General features: G+C 44.0%; 1 protein-coding gene across 3 annotated transcripts in view; it reads right to left on the reverse strand.

The window, feature by feature from the left end:
* Positions 1 to 501: 501 nt before the first annotated feature.
* LOC129363711 (retinoic acid-induced protein 1) overlaps positions 502 to 14,764 on the reverse strand; it is a 60,997-nt gene continuing 46,734 nt past the window's right edge. The window contains exons 2-5 of one of the 3 annotated variants that reach the window (XM_055035968.1): positions 5,930 to 12,446; positions 5,722 to 5,815; positions 4,793 to 4,842; positions 502 to 2,214 (exon numbers count right to left, since the gene is read on the reverse strand). In XM_055035968.1, the coding sequence (XP_054891943.1) occupies positions 2,206 to 2,214; positions 4,793 to 4,842; positions 5,722 to 5,815; positions 5,930 to 12,373 (6,597 nt within the window). In that variant the 5' untranslated portion in view covers positions 12,374 to 12,446 and the 3' untranslated portion in view covers positions 502 to 2,205. Of the gene's footprint in view, positions 2,215 to 4,753; positions 4,843 to 5,721; positions 5,859 to 5,929; positions 12,447 to 14,764 lie in introns of those variants that run through there. The other 2 variants (XM_055035967.1, XM_055035969.1) reach the window with 2 other exon arrangements.

A 14,764-nucleotide genomic window follows, 5' to 3' on the forward strand; every position in this document is an offset into this window, starting at 1 on the left:
AACTTTTTTTTTCGGTCAATCTTAATTAGAAAATGTAATTAATAGTTTAAAACTTCAAAAACTCTTCTGTGGATATGTGTTAAACAGAAATGACATGCTCTCTTGTGTTTCCTCTTTTGAAGAGTGACCTATGTACTTACTTCGTAGGTTTTGGCATTTTAGTTCCGTTAAGCTGTTTCAGAATTGTACTGCACACTTTTCAGATTTTTGTTGTGTTTAACACACACAACAAAGGTTAAACACTCCCAGAAAGTCTCAGTGGATATTCATCCTTGGATGGGAAAAATTTGTTAAAAAAAAAAAAATCCAAAAGTTTTATGATCTCAAACCTTTGACGTATTGAAAAGGAAAACATGCTACCCCCTCCTAAACATGCTACCCCCTCCTCCCCACACCTTATTTTTTCATAAATTAGCTGTACGCCGTTAGTCCAGGGTTCTTCTTCAGTGTATCAACGTGTGCGTGTGGAGTGAAGACAAAAACATCAGGCATTGGTCGTAGCAGCATTGAAAGGTGCTGGTATATTTAACATTGGCGTTACAAAAAACATTTCAAACAAAGTGATGCTGTAGTGTCATCGAGTCCAAAACAAACAGACATGAAAATCAATAAAACGGCATGCTCCCACTTAAGACAAGTGACATTCCAAAAAAGGGCGGGGGTTATTAGTTCTTTTTTTTTTGTATCATCAATGGATTCTTTTAATAACGTTTTATAAGCAATAACATATTCCATTTTATAGAAAATAAACATCTCTAGGAAATACTATACACAATTATATTAGTACATCACATCTTACATTTAAACAGCATCAAATACTTCTGTACACCATTAAATAATGAGCTTCGAAAAGAGAATGTTTTGGCGTGACGTTGCACTTTCTTTTCTGCTTTTAATACTTAAATATGTCTCTTTCTGAAATGACTAGAACGTTAACGGTCTCTCTGCGCCGTGCAGCGTTATATTGCCTGGCAGAGAGAAGAAAAGGCTACATTTTTGATACACAAACAGACAGGTGGAGCGTCTCTTTGCGTGGCTGTGGAGTAATTACACATCATTGGATATTTCTGAGCTGTACATTGATATGAAGTGACATGAATCCGAAGTCCGCTTCCGTAATCCAAGCCCTCGTCTGATCCGGTGCGATGAGGATGTCTGCTGTACATACTGAATGTGCACACAGTTGAATTAAACTCAACAAATTTATTTCTTTTTTATTCTTTTTCTTTTTTTTTTCTTTTTTTCTTTATACATATATATCTATATATTTTAATTTCTGAGTAACACAAAGTCTGACATATAACAAGGGTGACGCAATGATGTTGCCTAGTCATAATGCACATCAATATACACCTTTAAAGATAAGAGCATTATATTAAAATACAATTTTTTTTTCTTTTAGAACCTGTAAAGCACGTAATTTACAGTTTCCTCGTTTATCTTTTTTAGTTTCTTCTCGTGTTCCAAACACAAATGCTGACATTGAGATGGTACATCCACTGGTTGGTTGCTGTATTTTTGTTCATTAGGCTGTTTAGCAAAATAGCCCATCATGACGCCACCGCCACCATGTTTGACACTTGGTACAGTGTTTTCTTATTTTTTTTCCTTTTCTTTTTTATATATATAATCTTCTTTCCCCCCACCGACCCCCACCAAGACAGATCTTGAGTTGAAGATGCACTCAGACACAAACACATGGCGAGGGTGTGGCTGTGGAATGAGTAATCACATACGCACAGGGAGAACACTGCTGTGGGATCCTGTTGGACGAGGCGGCCAAAGGGAGCTTTCTGTTCAGTTCTCTGAGGCCTTCCGAAAGCAGAAAACACACACACACACACACACACACACACACACACACACACACACACACACACACACACACACACACACACACACACAAATGTTCCACGCTCTGCATTTCAAATCGTTTCCGCTGGGGTCCAGACAAAAAGCACGTCCCCCTCCCCTTGATAGACGGCGTCAACACCCCCTGCCTGGCTGCCAGGGATCGTTTTTCAGCAAGCAGCTGTTCAACTCTCCAGGGAATAAGTGGCTCCATGGCTCCACACCTCGATGCAGTCTCTCGCCGTCATGCTCGTCTACTGTCATGTATTGTATTTTTATTAATTTATTTATTTGGCTTGCAGGACAAGTGGCAGAGTGATGATTTTGGTGGTGAAGATGGAATGCAGGGATATCTTACAGATCCTGTTAAGGAAGAAAAGAGAAATTTAGAGACGTTCAGAGCGACTCTCTTCATTCTGTCTAATGACCCCTTTTTTTCCCCCCCCCCTTTGGTTTGAACCAGAAAAAGCTTCAGGCAGCTGTGATGCAGGTGGAGAGAGCCTCCAGGCTTCTCTGAGCGGTGAGAGTTGAAGCTTTTTCTGCAGAAATGTGCAGAAAACATCAAAGCGAGGCTGCTGCATGAAAGAGGAGATGAATTCAGCTGACCAGCTTGGCTGTAAAAAGAAAACCATGTAAGAGCCAGTGATGCACTTAGAGTGACTCGCAAAAGTTTTCACACCACTTGAGCCTCTTCTTGTTTTTGTTGAGCTACAACCACAAGTTTCTGAGTATTTTCCTACACTTTTATCAGCCAACACAAATAAAGTGTTGCATAATCATGAAAAAAAACCTGCTGAAAGGCCTCCGTCCAGTATCATATCTCTATAGTCTCGTCCAGATTTGATTCTATATTTAGTTGGATACATTTATTTTCCTCCTTCTGACTTCAGCCTGCCAGCTGTCCATCCTCATGGTCTTCCTGTTCTCTCTCTGCTTTCTTGTCTCTGGAGTAATACATGACTTTTTCTTTATTTTCCACCTTTAGTCTCTCCACCTCGCCGTTACACGAAGGCTCTCCTCTTTTGTAGCTTTTCCTTTCTTGCACCATCTTGACGTCTTCCAGTCTGCCGCTCTCTGATGTAACTGCCCTGATTCTGCTCTTTTTATTCCAGCTCAGCCTTAGCATGGAACTGTCTGCATGTCCCCTGTTCCTTAGTTGTTTTTAAAAAAATATATTTTTTTGCACCCAAGTGGATATATGTGAGCTTACAGCTAACCTGCTCATCATCCCGTGCTGATGCACTATCAATGCGTTACGTTTAGGTGAATTTTTATCCCGCCTTAAAGTGAGAACACAGGGATAAAGAGAGTCCTCTGACGTGGCAACCCCTGGGTGGGGCGCTTGCATGTTTATCTGTGTCTCCTCTTCCCTTTGATTGGGCCGCTCAGCTTAAATTGGCTCGGCGCAGACATGCAGCCTCTCAGATCCCTCAGCCTGATGACAGCTCTGCCTCGGCGCAGCTAACAACAATCTCTCTCTCTGACTTGCTCTCATTTTCTCTCTGTTTCTCACACTTCGTCTCTGCCGCTCAGACGTGGGAGTGAAGGTGAAGGGGGAGGCGCAGGGAGAGAGGGAAGGAGAGAGCGAGAGAGAGAGAGGATGAGGAAAGAAGCGGGTGAGAAAGGGGCTGATTGAGGAAGGGTGAAGGGAGGATGGAAGGGTGGGGGGGGAAACAAATCGGGGAGCTTATAGGATATCAGAAGGTGAACGGATTGAGACGCTGGGAGAGACGCAGCAGCGGGGGAGCAAAGAAGCGGAATGAGGCTAACAGGAAAAAAGAAGGAGGAAGGAGAAATAATGAGAGGAAGAAGTAGAGAGTAATGGTGGAGAGAGCATGTGGGGAGGATAACAGGCAGCGATGGTGGGTGGGGTGTTTTGATCAGCTGCCAGCTTTTCATCCCTGCCAGTCTGCACAGAGGAGAGCAGGAAAGGAAAAGGGAGCAAAGGAGGGAGGGAGGAACAGAAAATGCAGATGCAGAGAAGGGGGGGAAGGGAGGACGGATGTGAGGCTGGTGCCACCGCTGCCTCAATGCACTGCTGCTCTCTGCAGAATGTCAGCATCTCTGCCTCTCTCTACCAGTCCCTCCACCCCCCTCGCATTTGACCTTCCACGCTGTGCTGCACTGTCCATTCATCACCAGCAGATGGTGTCTGTCCCACAGGAAAAGCAGGTGTGGTGCAGACTGTTAATGTTCACCAGAAAAGCAGGAAGCCGTTGTAATTGCGGAGGTCTGCGGGTGTTGGGTTGGTCTGGGCTGCTGGAAATTTTTAACAATTAGTGAGTCTGGGACGATAATGATAAATCTGTCCTTTGTAGTTGAACGACAATAACGGGGACAGGAAGAGCTGCGTAAACTGAACTGCCTGTGACATGCAGTATTTCTAGTCGATTCCCATTTTGGATGTGCTCAAGTGCACACTGTTCCTTTTTAGAAAAGTAAAAGTAGGACAGGAAGGGAGTCATGAGAAGAAAAGTTAAATTATGAGCTCTGCTTGTTCACGTATGTCTTCTGAAAACAAAAATAAAAGTGAAACTTCCACAATATTCTTTCAGGCTTGAATCATACATGGACTCTTTCCGCGCACTAAATTTGATTTTGGGGTATCAGAGTAAAAAGGGGTTAAAAAAAATACATAACATGCCCTTCAGATCTTTCTTTTTGTAATCTACTGCTGAAATCCATTTATCATTTCCCTTCCAACAAATAATTACGCAGTACCTTTTGAATATTATTGAAATGCATTCTGGTTGTAACGTCACAATGTATCTAAGATTTTAGAATGTATAAATACTTTTGCAAAACACTGTAAGATACTCTACAACACAATGCTATAAAGTGTCGACTAAAAAATCTTCAGGTCTTGTAAAATGTCATCAGTCACAAACACTGTAATGATTAATATGCATACATTTTACTAGTAACAGTTTTCTTGTCTTACCTCATGTTTTGGGCATTTGATGGAAAAATCATCCTCATGGAATGTGCAGCCTACAGGCAGCGAGAGAAAAGGCAAAGAGGAAGATAAGCTTGCGTCGCAGCTAAACAAGAGAAATGAATCAGACGAACGACGCCCTTGCACCCCACGTAGTTGGCAAAAGCCAGCAAACGATGAAAATGCAGAAGAAAGAATTGCACAGAAAGTAAGAAGAACGAGAGATGGGCGCAAGTGAGTGGATGAGTTGCAGAGCGGGCAGGCAGATATGGCTGGTGCACTCAGCAGGATTAAAAAGGGCCTCACTCCGCTCCCTCTGCTGGCTCTGCAGACGTGGCAGGCCTTCTAATCCTCACACTGTACCTCTCTGGCATGAAGTTTCACAAGGGTAAGCCATGTCACACACATGCTGACACTTCCAACAGCAGACAGGAACACACAAATGGGTGAGCTGAGGGGACGGACATATTCGTAACATGCTCCTGAGATGAACAATGGAAGGTATTTAAGCAAGCATTGCACACGTCAGTAGAGGTTCACACACCCACATTTAGTGCCCCGACAGCCACGTGGACAGATGGAGCCACAGGGATTGCGGTCAATAATGCACACATAGAAACCCCCCACTCCCCAGTTACCCCCGTCTCATTCCCTTCTCTTTCTTTCATACTCACACTTTCATCACCCTCTTTAATCAAAGCTCTCTTTTGGTTTTTCTCTCCCCCTAAATGTCGTTTTGCATTCAGTACTGCTACTATGCTGTGCATTTTCTCTCTCGGTTTACCCACATCATCTTCTCTAGACTCCCCGTTAAAGTTTTCACTCTTTTTTTATTTTAACTCATGCTTGACCTCACTTTCTTCTGTCCACGTTGGCTTCTTTGGTTTTAATTTTAGTCCAGTTCTCTGGTATTGTTTCCTACCGTAGTTGCTTACCTATCTCTTTGGCGCAGATGTAGTGGTACTTATAAGAGCAGCCTCTCCAACAGCAGCTGAGAGACGCTCCTGAAATCTGGCACTTGTGACAGCTCTGGGGTTCATCAGACAGAGAACAAAACCAGTAAAGCACCATTCTGAAATAAATAACACACAAAGAAGGAATGTCTTGACTTTATATTGAACCACTTTATGATTATTAACATACCGTTTGAGCTGACTTGTTGGCAGCTTCCTTCAGTCCATATAGCCTTCCAGCTACCATAATTATCCCCTTGGTCCAGATGGTACAGTTTTCATGAGCCCAGTGCTCCTTGGTCACTGCCTCCATTTGTAGCTTTTGGAACATGGTTTCATTGCCCTCTTGGTCTTTTGTAGTGGCTGTGCAGAGATTCTGAAGCTGCTTCATTCTCCTGAATCTCTCTCTGAGAGTAACTCTTCTCGGACCATCTTCCTGACACGGTCTTTCCGGTCTCAGTAGCCGTCTGTAGTGCCGGTGATGGTGCCTGCTGTTTCCAGCCTCTTCAGTGGTAGCTTCTGTATTTCCCTCCTCTTCTGTATTCACTCCATCTTCAGTCTTTGAGGAAGTCCCTGGTTCTTCACTGCTGTTACTGTCATTCCCGTGAGTCTTGGTGCCGTCTTCCCTGAAGAGTTGCGTATGTGTGATAGTCAAAATTTTCCGTGGAATACTGTCTTCTGTATAGTATGGGCCACACAAATCGCCCAGGTCTTTGTAGTTTGGTGGTTTCCCACACAAGCAACACATAAGACGCATGTCAGATAGATTTGTGTTGACCAATGGTCCTAGTTGCATGGCAGCAGTGTGTGGCACTACTTTAGCAACTGTGAAAGGATTCCTCATTCTAAGTATGCCCTTTTTTCTCCGTCTCTGAAATACAACAGCATCTTCAGGCTTGTTGACGATGGCACACCAAGAAGAAAAGTCTCTAGAGTTGTTAATCCGTACATAAGGACAAAAAGATAGTTTGGAATTCCTGTTGATTGGTCTCCTTCTGATTCTTTTCACAGAGATGAACTCCATCTGCTTTTCTGTAACGGTCACCACAGGACCAACAATACTAGTCTCTTCACTTTCTATATTTTCTCGTTCTCTTTTTTCTCTTTCTTCCTTTGCTCTTTCCTCTTTCTGGTCCTGCTCACATCCGGCTGCCCTTACAACTGCCTCAATTACCTCAATGGCATCTTTCATTCCAGGTTTTGGCCCAGGTTTTTTGTGGATCTTCACTGGCTTCCCAGGAGCAAACTCCATTGAGGCTTGGTTTCTTTTTTGTTTCGTTGGGTTTGCGGATGGTTTTCGGCCTCTTCGAGGTTTTTGAATAAGTTCTGCAGAGATGGCTTGGAGGGTTTCTGTGAATTTATCCTCACTAGTTCCTAGAGGTTCTGTGGACTTTATGGACTCTGTGGTGGTGACTTTTTCCTCTATTCTCTCCACAGGTTCTGGCATTTCTGTTGTGTTGAGCTCATCTACTGTCTCGGTTTCCTCTAAATTGGCTTCGCCCTTTCTCTTCTTCCTCCTCTGTTTAAGGTGCATTTCATGGTTGTTCTTAATAGCTCTCTGTTTAGCAAGTCTTGGTGTTGTAATAATGAGGCTGTCTGCTTCCAAAGCTACCACTGACGCATCTGTACTTTCCACCATGGCCCATCTCTTTCTCTTTGTTCTGACAGACTTTGTGGCATCACTCTTGGAAGTCTGGTGTGTCCTCTCATCTAGAGTTCCAACTTCTAATGATGTCTCTGTTGAAGATGAAGCCTTATTGTAAGCAACCTCCATCTTGGTTTCTACTTTACCCTTTTCTTGTCTTCCATAATTCTTATTTGTAACCTCTTCTTCCGCTAATGGTCTCACTAAATCTTTTGCTGATTCCTCTTGACTTAACTCATGCTTTCCACCTTGTTGTGATACATCTTCAATTGTCATTGCTTCTTCTTGCTCTTTCATTTCCTCCTTTGTAAACTCTAGTGTTTCTGTGTTATTTATTTGAATAAAAGCCTCACCTTCCTTAAAGACAAATTCAGAAAAAGCCTTCGACGTAAAATCCTCACTTAGACTACTGTCTTGTTGGGTAGCTGGGAAATGTTTTTTTGCGCTGGGAGATGTAATCTTCTGTACCATTGCCTCATATTTCTGCCCTCTGCCTTTGCGTGGGGGGAGAACTTTTGTTTTGGTGGGGCACTGAGGAGGCACCACAGGCATGTCACTGTTGGTAGATCCGCTGCTGTTAGCAGGAGCATCTTTTGTTGAGGCACTGACCAGAGAAGCTTTCCTAGGTGGTCCTCGCTTTCTTCTGGGGCCTCGGACACTTTTCTCTTTGCATGCTGGTAGAATCTCTTCAAACAGGACTGACTGAGATGGTAAGTTTCTTAGTTTGGGCTTTGGACCTCTCTTCTTTTTTACAAGGGGTGTGGAAATGTCCGGGATAGAGGTGCGCTTTAGTATTGATGTCTTTTCTTTAGATTCTTCAGAGAGGACTGGCTTTGCAAGCGGTACAGGTGAGTGTAGGGAAACATTTGTTGTCATCATGGTGTCAGGATTTGGAGTTAGTAGTTTTTTCACAACTATGACCTCTTTAACTTTCAGAGAGATATTGCTAATTTTATTTTCTGTTGTTGTTGAAGTTTGAATATCTTCCCCTCCCCTTTCCTTCTCTTTTGTTAGCTTATCCTGTGAGGATTTTCTGGATCTTAAGACCATATTGTTGTTTTCCCTTTCATGTACCTTTATTTCTGGGAGAGATCGCTTTTCCTCTGTAGGAGATCTTCCGTCTTGGTTATATTGCAGTGTTGGATGTTTTACAGCTTTCCTGGTCCTGTTTTGCATTTCTGGGACTTGTTGTCTTGGATCTTCCCGGTCCATCAATTTTGCTTTTGAAATTGAACCCCTGGGGCGACCAACTGGAGCTTTGATGGGAGCAGCCTCAGTAGGAGCCAAAACCTCAGCAGGCTTGAGTCCAGGTTTTGGACCTGGTCTTAGGGCTGGTTTTGGTCCAGATTTTGAACCTGGTTTTGGCCCTGGTTTTTGCCTTACAACAGTTTCAATTTTCAGTGGCACTTCTGATTCATGTGATGCAGGCTTTTGTCCTGCCTTTTTCCCAGGTTTTGGTCCAGGTTTGGGACCTGACTTTAGACCAGGCTTAGCACCGGGCTTAGATCCTGGTTTTGCACTGGGTTTTGACCCTGGCTTAGATCCAGGTTTTGGGCCTGGTTTTCTCTTCACATTAGGTTCAACTTTTGTTTGCATATCTGGTGCATTGAAAGAGCGAGTGCACATTCTGGATTGAAAACCATCTGTCAGCATTTTAGGAGTCTGGCTCATCATAGATCCCTGATGAGCAAGGTGAGTTTGATCTGAGAATAAAACAGTCTTGCTTGGAGCCATGCTCGATTTTTGCTGAGAAGAATTTGTTTCTTTATCCTCTTTTTCTTCCTCCTTCTTCAAGCTCAGTTGTCGCCTTAATGCGACACCTGAATGTATGATTCTCCTTCTACCCCTAACATGCTTACGGCCATATGTCCTGGGCTGAGCAGATGGAACCATAGGCTCTGGTTTAGCTAGTGGTGTCACAGCACTGGAGCAACTTATGCCTGGTTCTATATCATCATCCCCTTTTTGAGGAGATGGTGGAGTGTCAGCCCAGGAAGGGGCAGAGGGAAGTATTGACTTCCCTGGCAGCTGAGGAGAGTCTGGCTCCAGGACCTTAGCATCGCTATGATCAATATGATCTCTAGCCTGAAGAGGAGGAGCTGCCTTGTCATTGAGAGCAGAGAAGACTGGCATAGCGGACTGTGGCTGAGGTGCTGTGTCGCCAATGGCTGACTCCCTTGTTGAAACATCTGTTACTGTCGTTGCTGCTGCTGCATTAAGATGACCGGGTCCCCCTGCAAAATCACTGTCAGTGTTAAGAACTAAATTGTGGATTTCTGTTCTGCTACAGAGATCATCAGAGGAACTCATTTGAATGTCTTCATTATTTGTGTGCTCTTCAGTCAATGTCTGACTCTCATTCTCCTCCTCTGCTTCCTCCCTAACTTCTTTAGACAGAAGCTGTGAAAGAGAACTTTTTTCAGTTTCTTCTTTCTCATCTTCATTTATCTCATCCTCTTCCCTTTCTCCTATTATGTCTTTGTCATTCTCCTGAGTTCTGCTCTCCTTCTTGTCACAGCTAAACTCTTCCAGGTCTTTAGTTTGTGGGGTTGGAGAGTTATTTGCTGAACTGTCATCTTTCTCTGTGGAATATGGATCCTGCTCAAGGTCTCCTCTTGAAATGAATGGCAACGTCTTCACAGAACTCTCAGATGCAGTTGGAGATTCAGACTTGAATACCTCTGACTTCATCTCTTGACTAAAGTGATCTTTGTTACTGGAATCAGAGAGATCAGCTGGGGACTGTTCAACTGAATCTCTTGCATCTGAGTCATATTTGCTCTGGACCTCTTGGTACATTGTGTCTTCATAGCAATAGCCTTTTTCTGCCATGTTCGTGTTTATTTTGCTGTAGAAATCTGGGCATTTTTCCTCATCTGTCCATTTCTCTTGCTTCTCTGTAGGGTTGCTTGAGTCTGAATTACGTATAAAATCAAGAGTTTTTTCCATTGCTTCCTCTTCTTTTCCAGCAGGTTTTTCAGTCCAAGCTGACTCTTCAAAGTTCTCTTTTACAGGCTGATTGATGTGTTGTATGTCTGATGGAGAATCACTTTCTTGTTTCATAGGACTTGGTATTGTAATGCTTGTTGGAGATCTCTCATCACCAATGCTCTTCACTGGGGTACTCATGCCATCTCTCCCTTGCCCTGCCGTGCATCTTATAGGATCAGGGGTAAGGTTGTGCAGTCCCGAGTCCCCAGACCTAGTAGACATATCATCTGGAGACGCAATGGAGCAAGAGGAGGCTGTGTCCAGACTGAGTTGTGTGTTGTTGTGGGCCTGGGCTGGACTTCTACCCTGGCCAAAGTAATAGAAACCTCTGTCCAATGGTTCATCACTACTGCTGGAGTAGCCACCCTCATGGAGTTCCATAGGCAATGGTTGGTGCTGTGGGGTAGAGTAAGGTTCATGCATGGGGGCCCCGCCCACATTGCCACCACTGTCTGGATATGGAGGGCTTTTGTATTCTTCACCTTTCTTGGTGGAGGCCCCACTTCCAGTGCTGCTGTTGCTCCCACCACTGCTGCGCTTGCTGCCCTTCTTGTTTGCAACCAGGGCTTCTGAAAGCAGGAGCTGTTGAACATTATTGGAGATATTCTCCACCTGAGAGGTGAGGGCGTTCAGGCTCCACAAGCTAGGGTTTGACAACAGCTTCTCAGAGAAGCGCTCCTTCATTGTGGGTGCTTGTGGTGTTGAAGTGTAGCTGTGGGATGCTGTGTGGGATATGTTGGGTGAAGGGTGGGACCGTGGGGGCATTAGCATGGTGTTTGCACTGGGTTGATCTTGCATACCAGCTGAAGAGGATGACGACGATGAGGCTGCCCCCGGTGTCATTGGTGGTTGGCCATACTGGAATGATTCTGGATTAGTCATCAGTGGTGAAGGGGTGGAACTGTATGAGGGTGAGCGTCCAACAGAGCGAGCAGGGGAATGACTTGAGGAGGGGCTGCAAGTCTGATAATACTGTTCTGGAGATCTAACAGGGAGCTCTGACAGACAGTAATTTTGTTGGGGTTGGTTATAATGTTGGTATTTAGGGTGGGATTCTTGGGGGTTGGTCATTGCCTGTAAAGAGGTCTGCTGCTCATAACCTCTGGGTGTTGACTGCTGGTACCCATAGCTGTTCTGGGTTGACCTGTAAGTCCCCTGCTTCAAACTGCTATGACTACTTAGCTGTCTACTATACTGAGCATTTGGAGGTATATTATAGCCTTTATAACAATGGGGCATGGGACTGCATTTTTCCATGTATGGGGATGGAGAAGGGGAGGGTTGAGGGTAGTGTAGATGACTTTGGGGATACATGAGAGGTGAGGGAGCAGGATTAGGAGGGTGAGGCTGGTGGTGTGGACTTGTATAACTTGGGGTAGAAGGCTGGTGGCATGGGGTTTGGGAGTGCCCCAACAAGTTTGAGTCTATGTACTGGGAAGATCCAGGTGCAGGGGAAGCTCCGGCCTCCAGTCGCCCCACCAGCTCCTGTTCATACTGTGCTAACTGTGCAGGGTCCTCCCATTTCTGCTGGAGATGGCCCTCGCTCATATACTGGGCGGAATAATTTCCTGGGCCCATGTGATTACTATAGCCTCCAGGGCCCTGTAGGTGTTGACTGGGGTTTGGTGGGGGAACTTTGCTTCCTCTAAAAGATTTTTTTGCCTGTGAGGCTGATGAGCTCCCATTTCCATTTCCACTGCCTCCAGTACTTCCTGGGTACCCAGAATAATTTTGTTGGCTGTAACAGTCCTTGGGTCCTCCAATTCCAGCTGCTCCACCTGTGGGCACGTTTGCTGCGTTAGACATAGCCTCATAGCCTGACCTGCTGTGCCCGGGGCCAGGGCCTGGATGTGGACCAGGGCCTGGGTGTGGATGCTGCGGATGGGGATGATGTGGGTGTTGCCGGTAGGTCTCCAGGCGAGATAATTCATGGGGCTCCTGCTGATAGCAGGGTTGGTTGCTGTGGTAACCACTGTTGCGCTCACGAAAGGACTGCATAACTCACTCCGTCTGTAGGCTGAGAAGGGAGGGGGAGGTGAAACGGGAGGAAGAGGAAGGGGGATTTGGGGTTCTGAAGGTATGGAGAGAAGAAGAAGAGGAAATAGAGAAAAAAGACAAGAAATCATGAAGGAAGGTTCTTGGGATATAAGCATTTTTCTTTGTCTAAAGAAAACTTGAGTATGCATTTCAAGAGACACTTAAAGTAACAACTAATTTCTCTTTCTGAGAAAAGCACACATGCAGACACACAGCCATTCAGATCCAAAGAAGATAATGTGTTGCATGCATTTCCAAACACACATATTCAGCTTTATTGGTCTGGTTTGACTGACCAATGTAAAACCTAAAGCGATCCTTGGTATTATTTTTTATTCTCATATAGTTCTGTGCCATTGTTTGTGTTAACTGTACACATATCAAGTGTATTTGAACTATGTAATAATTAAGCCATTTTTAAAAATGTTAATTTCTTTAATTATTCAACCCTTTAGTAATTTTATGTTATTTCCTGGTCGGGTGTTTATGAAATTTTCAGCTGGGTCACATACTATTTACTCCCTTCTGGTCACATAGAAACTCTAGTTCACTCCCAGGAGAAGTGATCACTAACATTTGTGTGCTCCAAATGCAGCAGAGGGGTTGTGTTGATAGTGTAAGATGCATTTCTTCCAGTATGTGACTGCGTTTTGGGACTATACGGTTTCACCTGCATGCATGTGTACGTAAGTGTGTGAATGTGTTTATACAGAACAGAGATGAACAGGGAAGAGGTGGAGACTTTTGCTGATCTATAAAAGTAAAAGAGTCACCAGGAGACAGTGAGCATCAGAGTGAGCATCAGAGTGCGTGTGTGTGTATGTGTGTGTCTGAGAGAGTCCGTTTTAGTACAATATCTGCCCTCTCAATCCACTCTGGGACCATATAACATATCACCAGACACAACATTATTCATCTATGAATACTCGGTGTATGTTTTTGAGTTCAATAGACTATCTTAAATTTGTGCACTTCTTGTTCAGAAAAGCTCTGGTCTATCGTTTTAAAAATACTACAAACAAATGCTCACATTTATTGACAAAGAGACACTTGTAAATTCCCATGGAGACCTAATATCTGCTTTCCTCCCATCCTTGCTCCCCTACTCTCAGGTCAATACCATTCCACCTGGGGTGACGTGCGTGTGGGCATACTTGTTTACACAATATCAAGGAAAAGACGTAGGATTCTCCAAAACCAAGCATGCTGAGAACAGCAGGTGGGTTCAGCAAAGACACAAATTATTTGTATTTGGAGTAAGCTCTCTCATTCCACATTGAACATATTTCAGTGTTGACTGCTTTGCTATAGATTTCTCACTCCTTGAATGTTTTCCAAGTTACAACTGTAAACCTTATTGTGCGTTTCGGGACATAATGTGATTAATTTGATGTGGAATAAAAAAGTTATATCTAAATATTGTAGAGGCGGTTTTATGACTCAGCCTCAGTTGGAATGGATGTAGAGCAGAGTTGTGAGCGATGATTCTCAATTGGATTGGAGTCTGAACTTGAACTGGGTCAGGTCTAAAAGAAGAATGTGTTTTGGTCTAAACCAGAGGTCTTCAATTCAAGTCCTCCAGGGCTGCCACTTTAAGATGGGTCGCTGGTCCAATACAGCTGAATTACTTCATTAGTATGCAGACAAGTTTTTGAAAGCCCTGTTAATGACCTGATTATTTGACTCAGGCGTGTTGAAGCAGAAACACAGCTAAATGTGTTTAAACTATTTATACTGAGATGAAATAACAAAGAATTTCTATATACTAATCGCCTTTTAAGAGGCTCCACTGAATTTATGTGTGTGTATCAGTTTAAAGGGCGGGTTAATTACCTTACTCTTTCTATATAGAACTGGAAAACATGTTTAAGTTTACTTGGACTTTATAATTATGGCACTTCTTTACATTGGTTTATTACGTAAAATCCAAATAAAATCAACGGCATTTTGTGGTTGTAACCTGACAAAATTGGAAAAAAAAAAGTTCCTGGGGCTGGGCACACAAGACATGACACTGTAATCGTATTTTGTGTGCTTGATTGCATCTTGCAATCAAACAAAACAAAGAAACCAAAGACACCTTCCCTCGAATCGATTAACTTCATGCTTGCATTTTCTCAAACACACACACCGTGTGTGTATGGCGGCGTCTACATTCCCGTCACGTCCCCCTTCCACCTCCATTCGGCACCTCCCTCCCTTTCCACTGTTATCTTCCGCACAGAAGCGCGGCACCATGGTGTCGACCGATTGCCGTATGTGTGGATGCACAACATCTCCGCTTCAGTGAGGAGCAGAGAGGAGAGAGGATGGAGCACACATGCTGAGATCACCAAATCCTCCCTGTTTATT

The sequence above is a fragment of the Poeciliopsis prolifica genome, unplaced genomic scaffold (assembly GCF_027474105.1).
Source record: "Poeciliopsis prolifica strain line A6 unplaced genomic scaffold, Auburn_PproV2 SCAFFOLD010, whole genome shotgun sequence".
Taxonomy (NCBI): domain Eukaryota; kingdom Metazoa; phylum Chordata; class Actinopteri; order Cyprinodontiformes; family Poeciliidae; genus Poeciliopsis; species Poeciliopsis prolifica.